Raw genomic sequence first — 25,473 nt, forward strand, 5'->3', positions numbered from 1 at the left:
GTGTCTGTAGACAGGGAAGCAGCCAGAGCGGGACAGAGGCCACCCAGAGTTCGGACGGCCGGAGGGGGGTGGAGAATTCAGCACAGATGTTCAACCGTGATATCACATGTACAAAACATACATGGAGTCCAGTGCTCGGGTACAAGAACCAGAAGTTCTACTGTTGGTGTTGGAGCCTGCACCGGAGCCCGAGAGCCAGAGGGAGAGCTCCTGGTAGGTAAAGCCGGAGCCAGACCAAGATCCAATGTGTGAGCTGGGTCCCCCAAGAGAGCCAGAACCAGCTTCCTATAGAGAGGAGCGCAGCAAGGGCCCCAGGAACGGCCAGGCGATCAATAAATAACTCACACATGGCTGAATTATTCACGCCGTTCATCAGAGAAGAAGAAAGAGGGGTGTCCCGCACCTGCGCTGTCTATTCACCCAACTGTTTACACTCTGTCATCCACAATTAAAACCTCATGGGGGCCGGGCTGCCTGTCCTCTGCAGGGCCCCCGGACCCGTCCAGGGTCCTTGTGGATGCCTAATTGAGCATACCGCTCTCCTGATTGAATTAACAACTCCGTCTCTGGGACCTTTCCTCCTCCTACCGAGGAGGTGAACTGTTCCAACACCCGCGTTGGGGGGGGGGGGGGGGGGGGGGGGGGGGGTGACTAGAGAAAGCAGAAGGTCAGGGGAGAGTTGTTGAAACTGTCCACAAAACGTGCCCAAACCGGGGCTGTTAATGTGAACCGGGGGCAACGAGAGGTCCGAGTCTTCACAGGGTTCCTTTGTTCTGATTGGATCTCCCGAGTGTCTGGATCAGGGCCTGGCATTGCCGTGGTCTCCATGACGGCTCCGAGCAGCTCACCTCTCGCTGAACCCCCAGGTCCAGCTTTGGTGGCGGGGAGCATGCCCTCCAGTACCCAAAACACAAACAGAGATTCTGCCGAGCATACCCCTGCACCAGTGAACTGTGCAGCCCCCCCCCCCCCCCAACGCTAGACCCCATGCCCCCGGTTAACAAGCCAGCCAAGCACGTTCCCCGTTGTCACTTGTTACCCTCTTGATACGGCTCACGGGCGGGGCCAATTAAACTGGCACTGTTCCTCACACCGGGTCGGGAGTTTAGTGGGTCACCCAGAGTCCTAATCCTGACCCAGGCACTCTGACTGGACCGAACCAGAGCAGGCCGTCTGGATAAACTGGCTTCATTCATTCAGCTGGGACTACTCAGAAACGCTATTTCTTCTACTACCACCAGTTTCTGTTACTAGTAATAGCTGTGTAATAGCAGGCAGTAAAAGCACTAGTTCTGTTATGTTAGTGTTATAACAATATAAAGGCTGTTTTTTAGTAATAACTGTTGGAGCTGTAAGAAGCTGAAATATCAAAAATGTTCCACCTTATTTATTCAAATTGGACAAAGCAGGGACGGCGATGTCCGATTGCACGCCAGCGTTCTGCGTTAGCCGTTAGCCGCTACTGTTTAAATCTGGCATGACTGCTCCCAGTAGTCCTGCATACTTCTTTAACCCGTCAGGCATTGATCTATCGATGTATCCTTGTATATTTACACATGCTTGGCCAATAAAGCAGATTCTAATCCTCATTCTGAATCTACACACCTAATAAATACATCTGGAAATCATCCAGCTCCAGAAGTTCATGATAATAAAATAAAATAAAATAAAAAGGTGACCGTGATCAAAGTGAAACTCGAGGTGTGAGCAGTTTTAAATGGCGAAGCTCCTGTTGGTCGGTCTTTGAAGTTTATACTTGTAGTTTAAGTGAAAAGCCAGCAACCTGGCTGGAGCCTGAACATAAATCTACTGTGTCATAGCCCCCTCTAGCGGTTCTTTCGATCATTGCAGCTTTATTAAATGAACAGATCTCTGATCAGCGCGCACAGATTAAAACGAGCATCTAGTTAGGCAGGCTGAACATGCATGTTTCTCCACCTGAACAAACACGCATCACATTTTGTTGCCTGTGCGTTAAAGGTATAAAAGGAGGCGCTTGGTTATTGGCAGCGCGCAGACGGTAGATTTAGCCGGAAGCGGGCGGAGCTACGGAGGCGGAGATGGAGGGATGCTGAGCCGATAGCAGCTGGAGACAGCGGATGCTGCAGAGGACAGAAGACAGGAGGGTTTCCCGTCTCTTAAAGCGTCTTCATTTGTCTTTTGTCCTTTAATAGAACCGGCAGGCTTCGAGAGCTCCGCCCACCCGTCGCGTCGCTCGGGGCTGAGACGACGTGACCCCCCCCCCCCCCCCCGTCGACGGAACCGAACCCCGATATTATGCAGGGGACCAGCGGGACTGGACGGATTAAAGGGGGACGAAGCAGCAGCTCAGAAAACCTTTCTGGCAGGTCAGTGGATGTTTGTGCGTGAAATCCAACCCGCGGGGGGGGGGGCAGGCCTCTGCTGTTTGGGACCGGTCTAGTGCGCCTTCATTACGTCATTAAAGCCTTTATTGCATTATTATAGCACCTTTTTAAGACGTGCTCCTTCATAGCTTCGTACATTGTCTGTGACCTGCTTTCCTCGCCGTTTGGGGGGCGTGTTGTGGGATGGGGGGAGGGGGGGGGGGGGATACTCCCCTGAATAATCGAATTCTCTCGGCCTAGTAACTCTGCCCAGAATAGTCTCCCCCTGAAAGGCCTTGGAAGCCTTTTGATGTGTTGTGTCACATCCCTGCAGGGAGGGTGTCTCATCAGGGCGTGCACGTGCGTGCATGCATGCGTGTGTTCCTGCATGCATGCATCTGTAGGCCTGCCCCTCCCCCACAGACTCATCATCTCTTCAGGTCTCATCTGAATGCTCTAATCCTCTAATTCAAACCGTATGCTTTCGTTTGTCCCGCCCCTTCTCCCATCGGTCCCGCCCACCTGCAGCATAAGCCAACGATGGTCGACCCCTCTGAGGCCGAGGAGTGTGAAGCCCCCCGTGTGGACGGACCAGCCGTGGCCAACGAAGACCCTCGACCCCCGCAGGTAGATGGTTCGTCTGTGGAGGAGGATGAGGACGCCGGTTTTGAAACGCCGCCCACTGGCAGTTCTGAGTCGAGCCCCCGCCATACTGCATCGCCACCGGGGACAGACTCCGCCTCTAACGGGGCCCCGCCTCAGCAGCCGCCGACCGACGGGGATGCGGCCCCCAAGCTGCACCTGGACCTGTACAACTTTGACTCGCCTGCTGCAGAGGGCAGCCGCTACGTGCTAACTAGCCCCCACTCCCTGGAGGCGTGCGCTCGATGCGGGGTGAAACCCGTGGAGCTGCTGCCCCGCCCGATGGCAGACTTCGCCCGGGAGGCCCCCGGCCGCTCCATGCGTGTTGCCGCGGGGCTGTTTGAAGTCTTCGAGAGGGACCGGCACGCCAAACTGAGGCAGTGCAGGGAGGAGAGGGGGAGGAGCATCAGAGAGGAGAAAAGGAGGGTCCTGCAGGCGGCAGCCAACAGCGGCGCAGTGGGGGCCCCCGGGGAGCAGCAGCACGACCCCCCCGGGGAGCAGCAGCAGCACGGCCCCCCCTCTGGCCCCACTCAGACCGGCTCGGGGACCTCCAGCTCGGCCCGCGACCCTGCACCGTCCTCGCGACCCACAGCATCAGGACCAACCCTGAACCCCCCCACCCCCAATGTCACTACTTCCCCAAAATGCGTCCTTGTGAGATCCCTTCAGTCCTCAAAATCTGGAGGCGCACCGTCCACGCCGTCCTCCACGGGCAGCTTCCACGGATCAAAGCAACCAAAGTCCACGCGTCCACCGTCCTCTGGCCCCCCAGCGGGGGTCAGGAAGTCTTCAGCTGCTCAACCTGCAAACACGTTCCCCAGAGCGACACCCAGACCCCCCCCTTCCTTCCCCAGGGCCAACTCCACGTTAACGTCTCCGAGCCCCGGGGCGCCGCTGAACGGCGTGACGGGACCCTTCGCCCAGCACAACGGACATCTTGGATTTCACTCCGAGGTGCGAGGGAAAAGCCATTCCCTGGAGTCGCTCCAGCGGAGGAGGGATGCGCCCTGCTCCTCCACCACGACCACGACATGCACCTCCTCAGAGTCGGGCGCTTCCTCCCCGTACAGTTGGGACGGCGCCCGCGGTCACTGGGCGAAGGCCTCCAGTCCTCGCGCTCGCACATTGGCCACGTTCAACTCGTTGATGGGCCGCAGCCTCAGCCTGGGCGACCTGAGCCACTCGCCTCAGACCACGCAGAAGGTGGAGCGCATCGTGAAGGAGGTGAGACGGCGAGGCCTGAAGGCCGTGTCTGAGCGCGACCGCAAGATTGCAGCTTTGATGCTCGCCAGATATCAGGAGGAAGACATCATGAGTCAGACGCGCTACGTAGCTCACCTGCAGTGGGACAGCGAACGGCGGCTGGAGGAGCTGCGGCGGGAGCAGGAGGACAGGGAGAAGCAGCGGGCGGTGCTCCAGTGCCAGAGGGTGTGGCAGACCCAGGTGTCAATCCGCCAGAGGAGGCTCAGCAAGCAGGAGCGCAGATCGGCGGCCGCCAAAATGCGTCAGGCCGAGGAGAGCGAGGAGCGATGGCGGGAGCTCGCCGAGCAGCAGGAGCGGAGCCGTCTGCTCAGGTTGCAGCAGGCGGCACGAGAGGAGAAGCAGAAGAAGGCTCTTCAGGAGCAGAACCTGAAGGCGCTGGAGGAGGAGAGGGCGGCCATGCTGGAGCAGGAGAGACTCCTCCTGCAGGAGAAACTCACCATGGCCGAGCTGAAGAGGCAAGAGAAGGAGCACCAGGCTCAGGAGGACAGGCGAGGTCTGAACAAAGCCGAGAGGAGGCGTCACGCCGCCCTGATCCAGGAGATCGCTCGCAGAGAGGAGGAGGAGAGGGAGGACGCCAGGAGGACGGCGGAGGACAAGCTCAGCCGCTCCTTGGACAATTATGAACAGATCGTGGAGCGCCGAGGACAGGAGCTGAAAGAAAAAGCCAAGCGTGAGGAGAAGCAGATCCAGAAAGCACGCAAGGCGGCCGAGAAGCGGGAGCGGCAGCAGCAGCAGCTTCTGGAGGCTCGCGTGAAGGAGGCGCAGAAACGAGCCCAACAGGCGGCGGCGGTGGCCGAGGAGCGGGCCAAAGAGAAAGCCCAGCGGGCCGTCCAGAACCGGCACCAGAAGGAACGCCTCCAGAGGCTGAACCGGCAGCGGGTGGAGGAGGAGGAGAAGCAGCGGCGCCTGGAGCTCCTCCAGTCCATCGAGAGGAAGCTGGAGAAGAGCGAGCAGATCTTCAAGGAAAAGAGGGCGGTGCTGGAGAGCGCCCGCTCGGTGGCCCGGGCGTCTTTCCACGTACGGGACAAAGTCCGCGAGGAGACCAACACGCGCACGTTCGATAAGATGGCTCTGGAAGCTCAGCTCAAGGCCAGCCTGGATGAGAAATAAACACCCATCAGGCGTGGGCGCCTTTCTTCTGGTCATGTGCTCGGCTCCTCGTCCAATCACAGCTCTACCCTTTATTGTTTTCCTTAACTAACCAATCAGCTGGTTTGATGATGTTTTCTACCATCGGCTCTCCTTCGTGTTGGATCCAAACCAAATCCTTTTGTGTCACGGATGTAATGAGACGGAGCTCCTCCTCCTCCTCCTCCTCCTCCTCCTCCTCCTCCTCCGCCTCCTCCTCTCAGCCACCTGACTGAAAGCTATACAGAGTCGTTCACCCGGGAAGCACAACTCCATGACTGCAGAGGCTTTTAAAGGAGCGTGGGGGGGGGGGGCTTTTGTTCCTGCACTGACACGGACAGATGGAAACCGAGCCGGGGCCGGGGGCCGGGGGCGTGTTTGGACCTAAGTGCTCCCGATGCAGCACAGGAGCACACAAACGCTCCAGAGGAGGCCGACTGCTGCAGCGTGGGCTGTTCCTCCTCCTCCCTCTGGCTCTCCTTGATGACAGCCTCCTCCCATCTTCCAGCGTGGGGGCCAATCACAAGGCAGGTACGCCTTTCTTCTGTGTGGTTCCGCGTCGTCCCCCATCACGCCGACCATGACCTGCATGCAGGCCGACGGGCTTTAAAGGCCTCCGCCTGCGTTAATCCACAATCTCTCAGATTAAAGAACTACATAAATAAAAAGGGAGACAACGTCAGGCATGTAACCGTTGCCATAGAGATAGACGTCAGGACGGAGCAGCGGGGTGGGAGGACGTTCTGGCCGTATCTGTCGTGCTGCGTTCAGGTGCAGGTGTTGACATCTAGTCATAAAGGCAGCAGCAGGATGCAGATTAACAGAGACGGATTCATGTATCATTCCAACATTATGATTCTATTTAAAATGTGTTATTACTGTTAATAACACTCTGTTTGCTGCAGGCGCTGGTGACGTCACCTACAACGCTCGCCACTGAACTCCTGATGGAAGTGCGTCCGCATCCAGAGTTTTCCAGAGTTTTCCCATTCTCTCCCGACTCATGTCAGGAATCCCGCTGCTGAGAACCGAGACCAATGAAGCTGCAGCAGCGCCACGGTTCAAACAAGCTTTATTAGCATCAAGGCATGTCGCTCACTACACACGTTCCCTCCCAACTTGGGCTTCGTTCCTCATTCCTGGTGTTTTTATCATTTGTACATCGTCATGAAATGCTTACGAGTAAAATCTGCTGCTTTCAAGAACAGAAGCAGCCGAAATGAAACAATGCAAATTAGACAAATCTTATCAAAGCAGAATAAAACCGTTTACAGCACTGATTTGTGTCCTCTGTGCTGCCTGCTAAATGTCTGTATGCTCTAGTTTAGTACCGTCTTTAGGTCAGACTACATGAACTAAGTCATTACAGTGGCTGTCTTCCTTCTATGTTTTTAACTGTGTCCCACCCGGACGCCACGGGACAGATTTAACCCTTTACAGTACTTTAATGGTGGATCTACATCACTCTATGCGTGAAGCTACTTCTCCTCTCCGTCCTGCATTTTGTTTTCGCCGTCCTTACGAGCGATGATCTTGTACACACTCTGTCTGAAGTCGCTGTCGGCGGCGAGGCGGCGGGCCGTTTCACGCAGTTCCTCCACGCTGCAGTCCTCAGCCGAGGGCACAGCGAAGGATTTGGAATGTTTCACTGGAACGAACCGGAGAACGGAACATTAATTAGATGCATCTTATTTAAAACAGACCCGGCTTCGATCGATCGGCTGCTTTTATCTATGAACCACAGCAGCAGCCCAACTCCAAACTGACTTGAGAGCTGCTATATAAAAGGATAAATGCTTCATGACGAGCAGAATCAACTCACGCCAGTGGCGCCTGGAGGCGCTCCTCTGGATCCGGCAGCTCTTGATCCGGCGTGCAGCAGCTTTGTGCAGATACACGGCGTTCTTCATGATGGCTGGAAGCTTTGCCTCGATCTCTGCCGCACTGATGCACTCCTCAAAGAACTCTGGTGCAGAACACACACACACACACACACACACACACACACACATTACACTGGACACTTTATACATGATCAAAACGGAATAAATCATTTAAACGTGGTCAAAATTAAATACATGAATAAATGTATCTTCAGGTGGTTCAGTACAAACCAACCATATTGAGACCAAAGATTGAACATGAATAAAATAATAATATGTGGTTGCAGCCCGAATAAATCAAACATGCCCTCATTTTGGAATTTAAATGCACTGCAATACACAGTCTGTCCAGAAGGGGGCGGTGACACTGGAACTGGGTCAGATCATTGGACATGATGCAACGTTCTGTCTCGGTTTAAACCCGTCAGCCTCACGGGCACATTGAAACCTGAGTGAATCCACTCACTCCTGAGATGAGTCACGTCTCCCTTCATCTCGTCCTCTCGCTCTTTGGTTCGCTCCAGCGAGTTCAGACCTCTCTCCAGGTTCTGCAGGGCCTCTTCGGCCTGCTTCAGCCTCTGCTCCAGCTCCACCCGAGACTCTATCTCCGCCTGACGGGGGGAACACGAGACGTTGTCCTCATTGTTTCTGTTTTTACAACACCAGCAGGAGAGACTAGAACTCTTCACTCCTCATCTTGATCCTTGAATCCTTCTCGGCTGCATCTGACTTTTTGTGGATCCTGTGATGTGACCTGAGGGCTGCTGAGTCATGTCACCTTGAGCTCGGCCTCGGTCTGCTGCTTGTCGACGGCGAGCTGGGACAGCGACTCCTGCAGCGTCCGAGCCTGGGAGGAGTAATGCTCCTTCTCCTGCTGCAGGACTTGAGCTCGCTGCTCGTTCTCCTTGAGCCTGACGACAAACATCGACATAATAGGACACAGGAAAAGGTTGATTTGTTCAGGAAGGCGTTGGGTTTGTTGTAAAGAGGAGGAGGGCGTGTTTCTGTCAGACGGCTGAGCAGAGCTCATGGAAATGTGAATTTCAGAGCATCGCTGCTGCTCACTCAATAGTAGCTGCTGTGTTATCCCACTTTCTGCTGCTGATCAATGTGCAACTGGTTTAGGGATCAATACTTGTTATGTCCTGTGTTCCATTAGATTCTGAGCTCGCTGTTTCACCCTTTGGATGCCAAAATGTAAATCATGATCACTTCTGTGTGAAGAACGGCCGAGTTTAAATCATCAGTAGAATATATGTCCTAATATCAGGCAGAATGTTCTGCTCTTCTGGTGCCAAACCAGAACTCCCAGTCCGACGCTGGATCTGTCTGGGGTGCGACTCGCCTCCCGTCAGCCTGCTCCTTCTCCTTCAGCAGGATCTTCATTTGCTCCTCGATGTGTCGCAGGTCCAGCAGCAGGTCCACGTCTCCGGGATCCTCGCTGCTCCTGCAGCCTGAGCTCCCGTCTCCCGGCTCCTTCTCCTCCTTTTCCTCCTCCTCCTCCCCCTCCTCCTGCACCCCCAGTAGCTCCAGGGTTCGCTGTTTCTCCTGAGAGAGTTCCTGAAGCACAAAAAATGAAACTACTAAATGTTTCTATTCCAAATGCTAAGCAATGCTAAGCTAACATCTTCTGCCTAAGACTCACCAGAATCTGTCTTCATACCTAAAGTGAATATTTCCCTCAGAAACATTCAATGTTCTTTCACTTGACGTTTGCTGTGATTGTAATTTACGTCTTTGCCGCACCAGAATCTGATTTATTACACGATCGGTGGCCGTTTGGCCTCCAGGCATTCTGATATAACTGGTATCAATCTGAGGATGATGCTTCTATACCTCGATGGATTTCTGCAGCATCTGGGTTAAACTGCCGAGCTCCTCTTTTTCACTCTCGACCCCCCTCAGTGACCGGGCCGTCCCGTCCAGGTCTCTGCCGTGGACACACGACGTCATTCACAGGATCGAACTGTGTGACCAGCATTCAGCATGACCTGCATGTCAATGTATTTATTTGTTTACACTTTGATGTGCTCCTGCTCCGTCTTCAGCTCCAGCACCACCTCCTCAAACTTCATTTTCTCCTCCTCCAGGACCTGGTTTAGACGCTCCAGCTCCTGATCCCAACGGTTAGAGAGAATTTAGGAGGATAAAAACTGACCAGAGTTGATACTGCTGCACTAAAACATAGTTTAACGAACAAAACATTTCAAAAACTCATTTGTTGTGCCAAGATAAATAAAAAACTATATTTGCATAAAGCCCAAGAACAACGATGGAAATAATATTCAAAGAACAAATAACTAGTTGTTTGCATCTTATCCCAGGACACAAGAACTTGCTCACCTCCCTCTGGGCTCTCTGCTGGCTCAGCTCCTCCGTCTCCTCCATCAGTTTATCTGGGGAATAAGAACCGTTTGTCCAACCCTTGGTCATCTCCTTCATTCTCTTCATTCATTACTTACCCAGATACTCCTGCTTCTCCTTGGCCAGCTGCAGCCCCTGAGCCTCCAGGCTCTGGATCATGGCCTCCCCCAGCTGGGCGTTCTTCCATGTGCTGCTGGACAAATACAGACGTTCAAAACGCACGCCGTGATTTAGAATCGGACTCGTGGGTAGGTCTGATATTCACACAGGAGAACGACTCACACTTTCCCCGACTCCTGCAGCATCTCCATCCAGTGGAGCTGCTCCTCCTCAGACTCCGCCGCCAGCACGATGGTCCCCTGCAGGACGGACACGCTTACATCAGCATGAAAGCAACGAGCGGCAGCTTAAGCAGAAAGTGGATTTCCACGTTTGGACTGCTGAGATAAAAAGATGTTAATAGCGTGGTGTCCTGATTTAAGTCGTTCCATTACCCCTTTTTTGTTGCAGGATTAGCTTGATATTATTTCAGCCTTGCTCTCCCCGTTGATCCGTTTTTTCACTAAAGCTTCATTAATCTGCAACCATGATGGATTGACGCACTGAATGTGCGACGGGGCGGTGATCTTACGGTAAAATCTTCCAGGTTGACCACGATGGCGAAGGGCATCCCCATCTTGTCATTGGCTGACACCACACATCCCCCGAGAGGAATGACCCCCTGAGACAGAAACACACATGGCGCTACTCAGCGGGCTGGAGACACGCACCCTGAGTGTTTCCTCACCTTCGGATGGATGTTGAAATAGCTGTTGGACTCAAAGCTTCTCTTCTCACTTTCTGCATAGTAGAGCAAGAAGCCGTCTTTGACGATGAAGAACCTTTGCAGCGAGGAGGACGATGGAAGCAGCAGTGAGTCAGAGAGGAAACGTCGTCTGACATTAATTGCCAAAGGTTCAGAAAGGACAAAGACAGGAATCCCTTCTACCTTACAGGTGCATGATGCCCCTCCCCTTACCTGCGGGACCACTTGGCTGACAGTCGTCCGAAGGGCCTTTTCCACAGCACCCCGTAAAGCTGCACTTTGGTGCTGATGTCCAACGCTTCCGAGTCCGACTGCTCCATGGATGACCGGGACGGGAACAGAGCGCTTCTGGATGAGGATGAAAGCATTCCAGCTCCCCACGCCCTGGGAGGCGGAGCCTCAATCAGTGGGAGGGGGGTGCTGACGACAGAATCGATAATGACCCCGATAACAAACATGTTCATGCACAGAATACGCAATGGGGGAAGTAGAAAACAAATCCCGATAACTTAGCGGGGTGGAAGGATGCAGCTGCCAATATGAGCTGGAGGCAGACCGAGTGGACAGCAGAGATGGAGAGATGGGGGAGGGGGATGCCACCATGGGGGAGGGAGGCTTTAGGAATAAGTAAATGCAGAGCCGGTCGATACGTTCCAGCCAGTAAAAGCAGACATTCAGATTATTGTACTCGCAGCAGCAGACGGGCTAGCAGACGGGTTAGCATACAGCCCAGCATCATGTCAGATTAAATTACAGAACATGTGTCAGAGTGGACCGACAGCAGATTATCAAGATGATGACGGCTCAGTCCGTCCGGGTGGAGGCCTCCAGCAGGACTAGGACTCAGAGTCGGTCTGAGAAGTCCAACCTGGATGAAAACGGATCCCATTAAAACACAAAGCCAACAGCACACACGCGTAAACCAGTTAAAAAAGAAAAGAGTTTAATTTAGTTATCATAAAACACTTTGCTTTACATCCGATTCACAATCAAGAGTACAGAAATAAGGCAGACTCATTTAGGAATGACAGGAAACTAAAACAGAACCCCCCCCCCCCCCCCCCCCCCCCCCCCTGGTTGAGAGGTGAAACAGTCACCTCTCAACCAGTCAGCCTTCAGGCTCAAACCTCGGATCAGAAAATATATAGAAACGATCGGCTGGTTTACCATTTGGATTCCAACCAGCATTCAGCATGCTTTTAATTTGAAGAGGCGGCGCTGTCAGCCAATGAGTCTGGAATTTATCTTTTGTATCCTGCAGGAATCTCCAGCTGTGTATCCAAGATTCTGCTGATGGAACGTCACCAAGCAGGAGATTTAATACCAGCGTGATTTAATGTCGGCCTCAGCTACATTAATGAAACGTTATTGTTGCCACAAGGGTTCCACTTCTCTCATGAAGTTTGTTCTTTTCTCTTTGTCTTCTCACCTGGGAATTTGACCCAGGGACCTTTAAGAGGAAACAATCACAGAAGATTCTGGGAGAATGATGGCAGTCCTCCCATCACGTCTGAGCGCAAAGAAACACGCATGATCAGTGATCCAGAACACGCATCCTGACCCAAGAGGCGGCGGCTGCTCCCACGTTAATGCGTTCACCTCTGAAAGCTTTCATGGCGCGAGGGCAGGGCAGCGTTCAGGAGCTGAAGAGATCGAACCCCTTTAAGATTTAAGGTCAACCGTACAGGTCAGACTCCGCTGCACTCCTGAGGAAGAAGCGACTTCACCCTGATTTCACACGTCTGATTATTGCTCAGGTTTGACTAATGAGGGCTAAATAAAAGAATAAAATAAAAAACTCTGCATTTAGTCTGCCATTTGGTCCCTTAACATTTTATTCAGTTTAAAGAACAGTTCACCAATAATTCTAATGTTGCTGCCCCCCCCCCCCGTTGTAAAACAAACCCTTATCTTCTTCGGTTGTTTCAGATAAAGGTGCAACTTTGCCGTGAAAGTCCAGAAATATTTTGTGGACTGAAAATTCTGCAGCTATCCGTCAGGATCTGTTCAGAGGACAACGGCTGAACTTGTGTTTTTGGGTGAACTGCTCCTTTAAAGCCAAATGGTTCATAAAGAGCTGCTGTAATGACCCTCCACCTCTAAAGAGACAAAATCAAACTATACAACCACAACTCTATAGAGACCCCCCCCCCCCCCCCGGCAAACGATTCATATTTACAACCCAAGAAAAACAGAACAGAAAGATGAACGTAAACTGATGAAGTCAAAGTGGGATAAAGGCGGGGCGTGTCTCTTCCTATGTAGCAGATTTCATTTATTGTTTAAATACGACTGACACACCATCCTTCCTCTTCGTAGATCGGATTCTCTTCAGGATAGAAGGAATTCCCATCGTCACGACTGATTTCTCAACGAAACTCACCAGCCGATGCCAAATGACTCGGCGCATCTGGCCGGACGCTCAGGCTCCTCCCTCATCCTGCGTCTGAGTTGGCTGCAAATGTCCTCGGTAAGAAAATGTGTCAGGAAGGTTTTCTTCAGGGAACTGTTTCAGCGTATTAACATGGCACTCTGGAATCCGCTCAGATCGATCTGTGCAAATGTAAAACCAAGTAGCTGCTTCTTCACGGGCTTAAATCAAAACCATCTAAATCTCTAGCGAAACGTCTGACTCAATCAGCTTCTTTGCCTTTGGACTCGCACAATAATGGGATGCTAAAAACGTCACGGTGATGTGAATAAATGCATCCGGGTCCGGTTTGAATCACCAGACGGCCTCCTGGTCCCCGCGGCCCATCAGCAGACAACAATAAGACATGTAGATCCCGCAGGAGCTTGAAGTCCGTTTCGCTCCCCTGAGCTCTCGGCCTAATGGTGGTGGCCGACGGACAGCACCAGAGGAATGAGGCATCCCAGCACCAGCGCCCCCACCTCCACCTTGCTCAGTCCTTTGCCTCCGTTCCCCCCAGCAGGATTGTGGCTGTGGCCGCCGCCTCCCACCTCAGGGAGGACGTGGACGGTGGCCACGTAGAGGAAGGTCCCGGCGGAGAAGAGCATGGCGACCCCGGTGGCGTTGATATCCGACAGGGCCTCTTTGCTGCTCTGGGGGGGGAGCAAACAAAAACACCATGAGGGGCAGTCCACATAAAAACATTTCTGGAGCTTCACCAAGCAGTTGGCCTGGTGGATTCCGTTCCTCCCAAAGCCCGAAGGCCTCACAATTATCAGAAAATACTTTATTTAAAAACATAAAAGATACAAATGAATAAAAAAAGAATGACCGGGTCAACAATCCTTGTGGAGGATGAAGTACACAGTATACTGTAACCCTGGTAACAACAGGAGGTGGAGCCTATGCCAGAGAGATACAAACAGCCAATCACACAAACTCTGAGAACGAGAACTCAGAACCTTCCTGCTACTCCTCCAATAGGAACAACTGAAAGAAAAGGTTTTTAACATTTACCTGACTGAGGCCTAAAAAGGTGAGCATGGCGAGGAGCGGCGCCGCCAGGGCGAAGACCAGGAGATGTTTCCGGATGCGGTTCCTCTCGAGACCAGCGTGCATGAGGAACGACACCAGGCCAAACGCTGCTGGAGCCTGCAGACGACAGCGCAGTCAAGTTCACATCAACGTAGCGCTGATCATTAGCTCCACGGGCGCTAGAGAAAAGCAGCGAACTCACAAATGTGACTCAAGCTCTGAACCTTTCTCACCTTATGCAGCATTATAGCGACAAAGACGATGAGCTGAACGCTGGTTTGAGACGTGGAGGCAGCAGCTCCCAGCGCCACCCCGTCGGCTGCACACAGAAGAAAGCAATATTTAATATAAACATTTCTGTGTTTTAACTTTCTCCAGCTAAGAGGCATAAAAAAGAAATGTAATTATTTGGATTAGATTAACAGGGAGAGATTTAACGTGAATTTTATGCAAGTTAATAATGGGATCCTTAAAAACAGACCTACCTGCAGCGTGGACCACCAGACCCAGTGTGGTGGTGATTTTTGAGGAGGTGGCTCTGGCTGACTCTGGATCTGAAGCAGACAAGAACAACCAGGTGAAACAGATGAAACATTTTTAGACGAGTAACCTTGAGGTCTCACTACAGGTATTCTGACGCTGCATATTAATTTCAAAGAAACAACAATAAGGTGCTTGTTGTCTTGTGTGACACGCACCGTCAGTGCTGTGCACGTGAGAACTCCCTATCTGGTCCACCAGCAGCATGAAGACGAAGCCGAGGACCAGCGAGACGCCGATGCAGGCGTGGAGCTGCTCGTGGCCGTGCTCGTGCGTCTCACTAGCAGTCAAGGCAGATTCTACTTCTCCCTTCGGCTGCGATACTTCTACCGCTCCAACCTGGCCGTGGTCATGGTGTTTACCTGTAGAGACACAGGGGAGGGGAGGGGTGAATACCTTAACACATCTGGTGACTGACATTTGAGACGCAGTTCACATAAATACACAAAACAAAAATGCCTCTATTGATTACTGTGTTATGTAAGAGAAGCTGGTTGCACCTCATCATGTGTGACTTTTGCTCTCTTGTGCAACAGACTCTGGTTTTTAGCATAGCAATGACAGGCAGTAATCCCTATGATCTCTATATGCATGATATTTTACAGTTTAACAATTAACTTAATTGCATAGTAAATCCATCACCACCTAAGGTACATTAATGTGGAATCTAAATCTAATTTTTTGTGTCTACCTGGCCTGTGGAGTTCCTGAAAGACAATATTTAATTTGAATAGGTGTGTAAGAAAGTTGTCAAGCGAGCAGCCTCATGTTTACACGGCTTAAAAAACGATCTGGAACTAGTTGAGCAGGTCGGTAAAACACCAGTGCCCACGCCTGGTATACAGTCCGTTTAATGGGCAGCATGGACAGCAGTGAAAACGCAAAGGCAGCTGACATGAAATGAGGATTTGCTGACTTTTGCGTCGATCCAGACTTTTATTTAATCCTAACCCTAACCCTCATATAACTGAATTTAGGTCATTCCAAACATTAAAATGCAGCGTTGCAGGTCGATAAAGACTTGATTTTTATGAACTCTACCTTCAAGGACTTCTTCATAAAGAGCGTGGACCCCCTCGGGGATGATGACTGCCAGCGCCGTCCCACATAACAATCCTGCTCCCAGCACAGTGACCAGCTTCAGCTTCTCCTGGAGAAACAGCCAGACATCGTAGACACGTCTGTCTCCGTGTGTTCAGTGAGCAAAGACTGTCCGATTACACTGTTATTGATACAAGAAAAGACACGCGGAAAGGTGGACGACAACCACTGGGTAGTTTGACATATGGTCACCGCCAAAGTCCAATTTAATGGACAAGCAATTACATCTAAAATATGGCGCAGACTTACCTCTGAAAAATTGACTGCCAAAGGTATCGTTCCGGCTACATAACAGCCCACCAGCATCGCAAGAGAAAACAGGCAGATAGAGACCAAATCATCCATGACTGCACTGTCCTCTTCCGCTAATCTACTGCTCAACTAAACCATCAACACCAGCATCCACCTGTGCTCGAACACGGACGTTTATTCACGCACGCCAGGTTAAATTTCATGCCCTGAAACGCAGCTTTGATGTCACGTCCCTCCTTCGGTAGCCATTCAGCTCGTTACAAAACATCCACGTTAGCCTAAGAGACGCTGGCCTCGAGCACGTTAGCAAACTAAGCTAGTTAGCATCGGCGAACTGCCCGGCCCTTAAACTCCCCTTAAAATTAAAACCAGAAACATGATATGTTCACGGTCACTCGGAGATAATCCTATAAACCGGCCTCGTTTCTTCCAGCTGTAGCTGTCAACGTTTTTATTGCAACTTCCCGACCCTGTTAGCTGCTAACTGGCTAACCGAACATTTTGTTTTGTGTCACTGATGGAAACTACTTCCGGGTCGAGCTCATCCTGTCGAGGAGGAGCTGCCACGTACCCGCCGGATGTGATGGCGATGTTGGACGCATGTTTCTGATCCGTGCGAGCCTCCACAATTATCATTTGTGTTAATTATTGTCCGCGGTGCTAATAAAACTGCAATAGTTGTTGTTTTTTCCAGTATTGATATTCAAGCTTCTTTTCACGATCATTTAAAACGCAATTTGTTCGCATTGTTTCCATTAAAGGTTTCTGGTGCTGTTTTTTATCAAAACACTTTTATTTTTTACAAATACTTTAAAACAAATATTGTATGGATTTGCTATTCGGTAAGGATTTAAAATATTTGTTAACAAAAAACTAGTACATAACAAGTGATTCTCTTAACCAACTTTTGTTCCAATTATAACTGGTAGCAACATTTGCATCGCAGAACAACACAAAACTTTAGTTTTCCCAAGAATCAATGCCTATAAAACCAGCTGCATGATAAAGAGCAAAGTAGACGAGGAAAACACAAATGTCTAAAAAAAAAAGCATATTTATTAGTTCACGTAATGGAGCAGTGCCTCAACATGACGACGATAAATCAAAGCAGAGCATGGCCGACATGACGGAGATGGGTGAAATACAGCCACCTACAACTTGAAAGTAAAAGAACACAACCCAAGTTTTACCATGCAGTATGTTTGTGCAAACCCTTTCTGTTCAGAGCTCCGGCTTTCCCTTCCTAACAAACACATACAAGGCAGCAGCTCCTCGCCGTTCGGAATGGGGGGGGGCTTATAGACACATTTACAGTCTGCTGGATCAGAAAGCTGTGGGTAGCAGAACTGTGAACAAACGAAGATCAAGAGACACGCCGTCTTCATTTCACCAGTCCAATCTTCTTTGCCTCAGTTTCATATATCAACAGTCTCCACATTTTCACTATGAAGACTTCTGCTTCTTCATCGAGAACCTAAAACACATAAAACACAACCTGCTGGTTAGAGATGACTTACATAAAACGGCTCAATAAATGACATGGATTCATCCTGAAGGGCAACAGTTCCTCCTCCTGCCTGTGTGTTTTAGCAAACAGTTTGTGTTTGTATTCAGCTGTGAGCGAATAACTGGTTACACCCTAAAGAGGTGTGGCTTTGAGATCTTCTTTTAACTTACCATTGCAACGTCATCAAGAATACCCTGAGGGGTGCTGTGTGCCATCACCTGGGGGGTAAAACAAGAAACATACGTCATTCTGGATCAGACCCATGTGAAATTCAGTGGTGAGGTAGAGGTCCCCATCCTACATGACCATCAAATTCCATAATCAACCAAGATATTGAGGAACAAAATTTGAAGCTCCATTGACTGTAACGTTATAGAACATTTCAAACTGATCCATAATCCAGGATCTCTTCTGGATTTAATCCTCTGTTCCTGGTAACATTTCCTGAAAGTTTCATCAAGATGCGTCTAGAACCTTTTGAGGTATCTTGCTAACAGACAGACAAACGGCGGCGGAGGTCATTATAAAGCTGACGGGAGAGCTGAAACAACCACAAACCTTTGAGCAGACAAAATCAACTAGTGTGGCTTCTTCCTCTCCGATGTACTCAATGATCTTCTTGTTGATCCACGGTTTGATGCGGCGATCCATCAGAGTCTACAGAGGAAACAATCGGCAAACAGAAATGTGCTGAGGAGCTCAACCTTATCTTTGGAACGTAATAAAACCTGGAACACAACAAGGTGCATTTACCGAGTCGACCATAGTCCAGTCTAGAGGGTAGGAGAAGAGCTCGGGCCTGGCTGTGGGGATCTTCTCAATGAGGCTCTTAATGTGCTTACGCTTCTCCTCCGTGTTGGTGCCGCCTTTGGCTCCTGACATTTCTGCCCCGTCCAGTCCCAGACTCTTATCGTCATCGCCGTAATCCAGTGGAACCAGTTTTCTTTTGCGTGGCAGCTCGTCGGCCTCTTCGTCGTCAAACTTGTTGAAAACGCTGTCCACCGCCGCCAGCTTCTTCCGTTTACCAGTGTTGAGCTGGCTGGGACTGTTGGTGGCACCTGGAGAAGAGCGATGCCAGTTGACTTCCTTTTTACAGCAGCAGCCTGGCGATACCGAACCGCCCGTGTCCGCAGGGCGCTGCTTTACTCACCCAATTTGAGGCTGAGGCCAATCTTGGGCCGATGTTCCTCTGGAGGTATGACCTCAGGAGTGTTCTCGCCTGGAATGATGATGCCGCAGGGAGAGTCGTTGCCGGGTGTGTTGGGAGTTGCATTCCCGCTGGCAGAGGACACTGAGGGCGCAGTAGTGATTGGTCGCATTACGGGCTTGAGTTGCGGTTTGGGCTCTGGCAAGTCCTCATCATGGCGGTCGTTCTCCTCCGGCCCTTTCGCATCATCTTCCGGATGACGCCGAGGTTCTCGAGGTACGGGCTCCCTGCGCCGTCCCGACCCTCTCTTCTCTCGATCCTTGTGGGTCTCCTTGTGGGTCTGCTTGTGGGTCTCCTTGTGGGTCTCCTTGTGGGTCTCCTTGTGGGTCTCCTTGTGGGTCTCCTTGTGGGTCTCCTTGTGGGTCTCCTTGTGGGTCTCCTTGTGGGTCTCCTTGTGGGTCTTCTCGTGGCTCACGCGCTCCTCAGGCTCAAGTTTAAGAGGAGGCTGTCGTCTACGCTCCGCCTCCTCCTCCATCTACACAAACAGACCAATGCATCGGCAATGACCTTGCATTCTAGAGCGATCAAGAATCAATGTTTGGTGATTGGAAGCATTTAAAAAGAGAAAATAGTCACACAGACTGGGCAGACAGCACCGGCTGCAGCATCTGTAACCTGACCCGTGATTGAAAGCCCGCTGCAGCTAGCATCCACTCTGTGCTACTCTGTGCTGCCTTTGTTCATGGTCAGCTGAAGACACGGTGAATGTTGCAGCTCTAGAAGCATCCACTAGAGGCAGACTCACCCTCTGGAGCTCTGCATCAGGGTCAGGATGACCTTCAGCCAGAAGCCTCTGCCTGATCTCCTCCAGCTCCTCCTTCTCTCTCTTCCGGTCTCGCTCATCCAATTCCGTCTCCTTTTCTCGGTCTCGGAGTCGCTTCTGCAAAGCGCTGCCCCTGAGTATGCGAGTAAGAAGTGACCACAAATGCAAAATACGAGCAAGAAGTGCACGAATCATCGTTTAAATACGCATTAAAATAATAACCTGTAGTATTTTGGGTCGTCTCTATCGTCGTCATAATCTTCAAGGAATTCCTTCAGTCTTTTGGCTTCTTTCAGCTGAACAAAAGACATAAATATCAATATATCCTTTACAAACTGTCCAACAGTAATAATGATATGATCTGGTTGGGATGCAAAACCATTTCCCGCCGCCTCTCATCCTCCCTTTCTGCATCTTTGCTGTAATCACGAGACTTCTTCCTCTCCCGGATTTCCCAGTTTTTCAACCTCTTTAAGAGACAAAGAAAACGAATTGAACATTACTGAGTGAGATAAACAACAGTCCTGAATAGAACAGGAGGGATAGAACTTACTTCTTGGTAAGCTGCCTCCTTGTCTCTAAGCCTCCTTTCAAGCCTCCTCCGTTCATACACGTCCTCCTCATCCTCCTCGCGCTCTCGCTTCTTCTCCTCTCTGTTCCCCTCTCTGCAGAGGACAGTGACTTCCTGTGATCATCTTGGAGACGTGTACACAAAGTCCTGGGCCTGCTTCCATTTATCCCTTTTTTTTCTACCTTCCTGGTGGCTCTAAGGACACGCCCACTATGCACAGACCGTAAAGGTTGTGTGTTGTGCCATTTTCTTCGCTCCTCAGAATGGGGGTTTGTGGATACCAGATCATGGTGTCACATCTTGTGCTTTGACTTGCAATAAACAGGACCAGTAATAACTCGGACATCACTATCCACCAACTGACCGTGACTTGCTGCGATTTTCGCTGACATCTCGAATCCCTCTCTCTCTCTCCTTCGTCCTCTCCCGTTCGCGGTCTCGCTCCCGCTCGCGATCTCGGTCTCTTTCCCGCTCCTTGTCTCTCTCCCTCTCCCTTTCCTTTTCTTTCTCCCGGTCACGACGCTCCCTCTCGCGCTCCCGCTCCTTGTCCCTCTCTCTCCGATCTCTCTCGATGTCCAGTCTCTCCTTTTCCTTCTTTCCTTTTTCCTCCTCCAGTTTCTGCAAAGGCCCAACAGTAGCAAAAAGAGGAAAATGTGTTACTGGATCCTCATTACTCAAAGGTTGTTGTAAAATACTTTCAAACACAAATTATTTTGAGTCCCTGGGCCAGACATGCTCACATACTGCCATGACTCATTGCCTTGGAGAGGCGGGTTGCTGCAAGTGAGGGAGTCCTCTTATTCCTGCCGTTTCCTCCTGGAAGAGTGGCCCCCTGCTTTAAAGTTCGATGCATTCAGGACACACTAACTCACAACCAAAGCCTGCAGGTCAATCACCTAAAGATTTATGGTCACGCGTGCTTAAAGGAGTTGAGGCAGAGGAAGTTAAAACCACCTGCTTGTGAAAGCTTTCTGTGTTCTATCTAGACGTATTGATTTTTAACATCTGATAGATCACCTCTGACGTCTATCAAGAGATGTGATCCCAGTGCAAAGCAAGTGACCACCCATTGGTCAAAGCCATATCCACCCACTCATCAAGTTAATGTTCCCCCAGGCCAATCCTGCCATGTTGACCTGATCCCATCCAGCTGTGTGTCTTATTTACAGGAGCCCAGTGGATTAAAACAAGCCAAAGCTTATTGGGCCAAAACCCCAAAGGAAGAGACGCGCATAATTAGCTTCTGGACGTTTCCCACATTCACCACAGGGGAGCAATGCCAGACTGGATTCTGGCTAGTCAAGGGAGACTGATGGGCACAAGAACTGAGGAAAGGTTTTACTGCAAGTTAATTTGACATTAGCGGTGTAGTCGTCTGCGGTATCTAGAACATGACCGAGATGGAGACGAACACCGAGTTTTAACAGAAGATGTATTTTCAAACATAATGACCATACAAGTGGCTTCCATGCAGATGACATAATCAGTTTGGGAGCCATCGGTGCGAAACTTACAGGTGATGAACTACGGTTTCATCTTACAGGGCCCGTGTGGGAGGAAAAGCAGGTCAAGTGTAAAGGACAGGCAAAAACCACACGTGGGAGGCAATTTATCAGATTTCACTTCATCAACATGACAGCCTCTAGTGTATGGATAATGTTTCCGCTATTACCACAAGGAAAGTAGTGAAGCAGTCTTACCAGCAGGCCGTCTTCTGGTGTCTCTTTGGCATCTCCAACCCAAAGTTAAAACAAATAAAATAAAAAGCCTGCAGGCCTTAACTCCCATCCCTCTGAACTTACTTCTGGTTTGAATAATTAAAAGTGGCCCATTTTCACACTAATTTATAACATCTGCATCAAAACGTCTCCCTTATGGGATGCTATGTTAACTGAAGCAGTGGGTTGGAGTCGATAAGATACAGAAGAAAGAAAGAAAAACGACTTACCTTGCGTGTCTTCAGACCACAGCGTGCTGCGGAGGGGTGCTCCCCCCATTTTGAATACTACATGCTGCAGCTCAAACTACTGCAGTGGTTAGGCTCAGTCAGTCTGCGTGTTCTTCAAACACACCACATTACCCGAGGGCTTGCGGAGGTTCACTGGGCTGCCCGGCTTTCTAACAACCTCACCGTCACTAGAAGATTGTTCATCCCAGTTGCAGCACTGCTACCAGTGGCCCTTGTTTCCCAGAGATCAATCAACTGACAGCCAGCTGCCCCTCTGCAAACCCTCCAGAAGGGAGCACCCAACATGAGTAGTGAAGAAAGGAAGGATCATACTTACATCCTATCCTCGCAACGTTTTCCATTCTGAGATTCATCTTGCTCTAGTCACCAAATGAACTCTACCACGTTGGTGGGGTTTAATCAATAGATTAGCTTTAGATGGAATTTGACATTGTGTCCGTGCACTGTGTGTGATGACTTTAGCTTGTGAAGAGCCAAAAACCTTTTTTCTCTCTCAAATCAGAATTGTTGATAGGAATAATAATCAATTTGGAAACCCTGACATAGACTATAAAGCCATCTATGAGTGTGGGCGTGGCATTTCTAACTGTTACAAATGTGGAGGACGTCATGCCCGACACCTGCGATAAGCTAGCAAGCAGTTGGATACATTACCTTGTGTGTGTCACGGAATTTACTGATCTCTCTGGAAATCAGGTCTCTCTTGTCATCCTCCATCTCCATGGCATTGATATCCTCCTTACACAAAGGAGAGAGAGGCAAGGAGACCACACACTAAATACTCAGCGTTTAAACTAAAACATGAACAGGGCATTGAATGATGCGACCGCTACCTCCTCTTTCTTCTCCTTCCTCTTCTTGTTGCGGTTTTGACCGTCAGGGTCCGAGGGAGCATTGAGCTCACTTGCATACTCTCTGATCAGGACGTCTATTGCCCCTTTCACCAGCTGATCTCGACGCAGGGTTTCTTCATCAAGAACCTCTTCATCTTCATCCCCATTCTTCGGCCCATCGCCGGCTTCCTAGATGTTCAGAAACAGACTCGTAAAGCACAACTTAATACAATCAACAGGCATAACTGGAACATTCATCTCATCTTTTGCTCCCCAGGTGGACTACGTACCCCACTGGCATTTTTCTTCTTGGCCTTCCACTCATCTAGTTGGGCCTTGTTCTTGGTATCTACCTTGACCAGTAGCTTCTTATCTCCTAAGAGCAACTCGTGCAGAAGTCTGAGGGCTCGCAGGGCAGATTCAGGCTCCTTATACTCACAGAAGCCAAAAGCTTCAAGGTACGAGACCGCAGATGTTAGAAAAACAATGTAATAGCTTGAAATATTTCTTTTATAAAATTCTATTTCTGTATGTTAGCCTCAAACACACAAAACTGCAGTTATTCAATACTGCTGAAAGTGGTGTGAAATACTTTTTAATAGGATTACTGGGAATATAGATATAGTTTCACATCAAGAAATGTTTCTCGTCCCTGCACATAAAGTAAAACTCACATCAAACGTTCAGAATGTGTTTTTGCTTTTACCTTGAAGTTTCCCAGAGGCACCTTGGACCCTTTTCCAGCTTAGAACAATACCACATTTCTACATTGAAAGAACAGAACATGTTTCTTAAAGTTTATGCTTTCCTGTTACAGATAATGTGCAATCAATGTTTATTCGTCTAATGAATGTAATCCCAACAGTATTTATATACAGAATGTACCCAAGCATGTTTCAGGACTACATCACTGGTGCAATGTTCTAAGGTAGTAACACGATGATGCTGCCTTATCACCATCTAGAAGCCGCCGTTTACACCCAGATGCAAATGTAAAAAAAAGGATTCTTCTTTTTCCAAATCTTAAATTTCACTTGATTGATTGTTTGTTCATTCATGTACACTATATTACAATCAGAATATTCACACTCGATCACTTGAACATTTGTGTACTAAAAACAATCGACTCACTGCTAGAAGTTGTCTAACCAACATGTCAGATGCCTTTTCAGAGATGTTCCCTACAAACACTGTAGTCGTGGGGCCACTGTTGTCCTCCGAATCCTTTGATCTGATGGGGCCAGGCAGTTTCTTTAGAGCCATTGGCTTCTGTACTACAGCAATTGTAGTGGGGACAAGGATCTGCAACATCGAATTACATGTTAGGTGTGAGGATAGCATTTAACCAGTGCCAATAAAAGCATTTTAATAATAATAAAATAAAAGATTACGTTATAAAGTCCTGTTAAACAACTATGGCTGAGCAGCAAATTTAAAACCTGAGCTCCACCGTTATTCTACAAGAGTTATGGATTTAACAGCAGGTCGTGCAGAACAGCGGACGCTTCCACTGGCATAAATCCTGTTTGTAACTCACCGCGGGCGGGGGGGCGACGACACCCATATGAACTGAGATCATGGGAGTACCTGAAATTGGGAAACATACAATCATAAACCATCTACTGAAGGATAAAACACACAAATCAATCAGCAATGCCTGCCTACGATTGTTGGAGGAAAAACAAAGAGAACGATGGAGACTAACGTTACCTGGCGGGACAGTCGGAGTGTAGCCCCCATACTGAGGCGGAGGGATTCCGGGGGGCAACTGAGGGAGGTTCATTTGCTGGCGATTAATCGGAGGAGGGTAAGACATCCTGAATTGTACTGTAGAGGACATGTGTATTAAACCTACAGCAGTAACAGTAACGACTAACGCGGTGTAATAACAGCATCTATTACAGCACTACACGTTAACTTCATGCCTTCACTAACTCCTAACCCTACAAAGTAAACTTCAGCTCCATGTAACGCGGACTACTCCCCACGAAAGGTTCGCTGCCCGCTGTTAGCTCACGCTAGCTAACACACTTTGTGGCCTTGCTAGCTTCAGCAAGATGTTTTTATTTACTCACCTGCAGTCAAGTGTAGAATTAAAAAACCGGCGTGCAATACTATTAAGGTTTATCAAAGTAAAAGCTCGTTAAATACGGAATCAGAAAAACGTCACGTTAAGGCTCAGCGTAAAATATTGTCACCGGCTAGCTAGAAGAGCGTCAGGAGACACAAGTAACTCGGATCTATTCTTTTCGAAATGAATTATGGGAAATCACTTCTGTATTCCCTGAGTTCGGTCTCTCAGGCAGAGACTGGCGCTGATCGAGGGTACATTTTGCCCTCATTTTTGCCTCCTCGGTAACTCTTTACGGCCGCTCTCTCGGATTTGTTTAAATTGGTTCTAAATCTATATCGTGGGTAGGATTTGTGATAATTGTTAGTATATAACGTTTGCTCATGCGTATCTCAATAAAAATTCCTCTAATCAATGCTGATCAAGCCCCGATTGACTGATTTCCTGTGCTTTTTTTATTTTGATTCGTTCTGTGTTTCAACATACTACTTGAGCAGTTCAAATGAGAGTAGCATATATTTTAGCTAAGTATTAAATTAAGTTTAGTAGTATATCACAAATAAGTATTTTGGAATAAAGTGTGGTAGTATTATTGATCCATATATTAATTGTATCGGGCGTGTCGATGAAACCCTTTCGCAGCTTCCCTTTGGTCTCTGTCCCCCGTATGGTCTCTGTCCCCCGTATGGCTCTGTCCCCCTTATGTCTCTGTCCCCCGTATGGTCTCTGTCCCCCTTATGTCTCTGTCCCCCGTATGGTCTCTGTCCCCCTTATGTCTCTGTCC

General features: G+C 49.5%; 4 protein-coding genes across 5 annotated transcripts; 1 reads left to right on the plus strand and 3 right to left on the minus strand.

The window, feature by feature from the left end:
- Nucleotides 1–2,885: 2,885 nt before the first annotated feature.
- On the plus strand, nucleotides 2,886–5,360 carry ccdc177 (coiled-coil domain containing 177). Its single transcript, XM_068752377.1, has one exon. The coding sequence runs from the start codon at nucleotides 2,886–2,888 to the stop codon at nucleotides 5,358–5,360; it is 2,475 nt and encodes an 824-aa protein (XP_068608478.1).
- Nucleotides 5,361–6,462: 1,102 nt separating this feature from the next.
- Nucleotides 6,463–10,798, minus strand: plekhd1 (pleckstrin homology domain containing, family D (with coiled-coil domains) member 1). The gene is made up of 13 exons (XM_068752255.1): nucleotides 10,644–10,798; nucleotides 10,413–10,506; nucleotides 10,257–10,346; nucleotides 9,908–9,984; nucleotides 9,724–9,815; nucleotides 9,605–9,657; nucleotides 9,281–9,375; nucleotides 9,098–9,191; nucleotides 8,607–8,821; nucleotides 8,040–8,172; nucleotides 7,728–7,872; nucleotides 7,201–7,344; nucleotides 6,463–7,026 (listed from the first exon to the last, which is right to left on the minus strand). Exons 1-13 carry the CDS (start codon nucleotides 10,796–10,798, stop codon nucleotides 6,857–6,859), a joined length of 1,557 nt encoding a protein of 518 aa, XP_068608356.1. The 3' UTR covers nucleotides 6,463–6,856.
- A 1,888-nt stretch (nucleotides 10,799–12,686) lies between these two features.
- On the minus strand, nucleotides 12,687–15,884 carry slc39a9 (solute carrier family 39 member 9). Its single transcript, XM_068751919.1, has 8 exons — nucleotides 15,766–15,884; nucleotides 15,457–15,565; nucleotides 15,058–15,060; nucleotides 14,574–14,777; nucleotides 14,361–14,429; nucleotides 14,109–14,194; nucleotides 13,858–13,992; nucleotides 12,687–13,493 (listed from the first exon to the last, which is right to left on the minus strand). Exons 1-8 carry the CDS (start codon nucleotides 15,859–15,861, stop codon nucleotides 13,260–13,262), a joined length of 936 nt encoding a protein of 311 aa, XP_068608020.1. The 5' UTR covers nucleotides 15,862–15,884; the 3' UTR covers nucleotides 12,687–13,259.
- A 732-nt stretch (nucleotides 15,885–16,616) lies between these two features.
- rbm25a (RNA binding motif protein 25a) lies at nucleotides 16,617–24,434 on the minus strand. 2 transcript variants are annotated; one of them, XM_068751748.1, is made up of 17 exons: nucleotides 24,329–24,434; nucleotides 24,156–24,205; nucleotides 23,750–23,920; nucleotides 23,325–23,382; nucleotides 22,909–23,069; nucleotides 22,619–22,807; nucleotides 22,440–22,520; nucleotides 20,181–20,434; nucleotides 19,799–19,910; nucleotides 19,625–19,714; nucleotides 19,468–19,541; nucleotides 19,228–19,378; nucleotides 18,426–18,957; nucleotides 18,029–18,333; nucleotides 17,834–17,932; nucleotides 17,446–17,493; nucleotides 16,617–17,242 (listed from the first exon to the last, which is right to left on the minus strand). In XM_068751748.1, exons 1-17 carry the CDS (start codon nucleotides 24,432–24,434, stop codon nucleotides 17,150–17,152), a joined length of 2,574 nt encoding a protein of 857 aa, XP_068607849.1. In that variant the 3' UTR covers nucleotides 16,617–17,149. The 2 variants fall into 2 exon arrangements, with proteins under 2 accessions (XP_068607849.1, XP_068607848.1); XM_068751747.1 differs by having other exon boundaries at nucleotides 22,440–22,523.
- Nucleotides 24,435–25,473: the final 1,039 nt, after the last annotated feature.

Source organism: Brachionichthys hirsutus, chromosome 18, assembly GCF_040956055.1.
Source record: "Brachionichthys hirsutus isolate HB-005 chromosome 18, CSIRO-AGI_Bhir_v1, whole genome shotgun sequence".
Taxonomy (NCBI): Eukaryota; Metazoa; Chordata; class Actinopteri; order Lophiiformes; family Brachionichthyidae; genus Brachionichthys; species Brachionichthys hirsutus.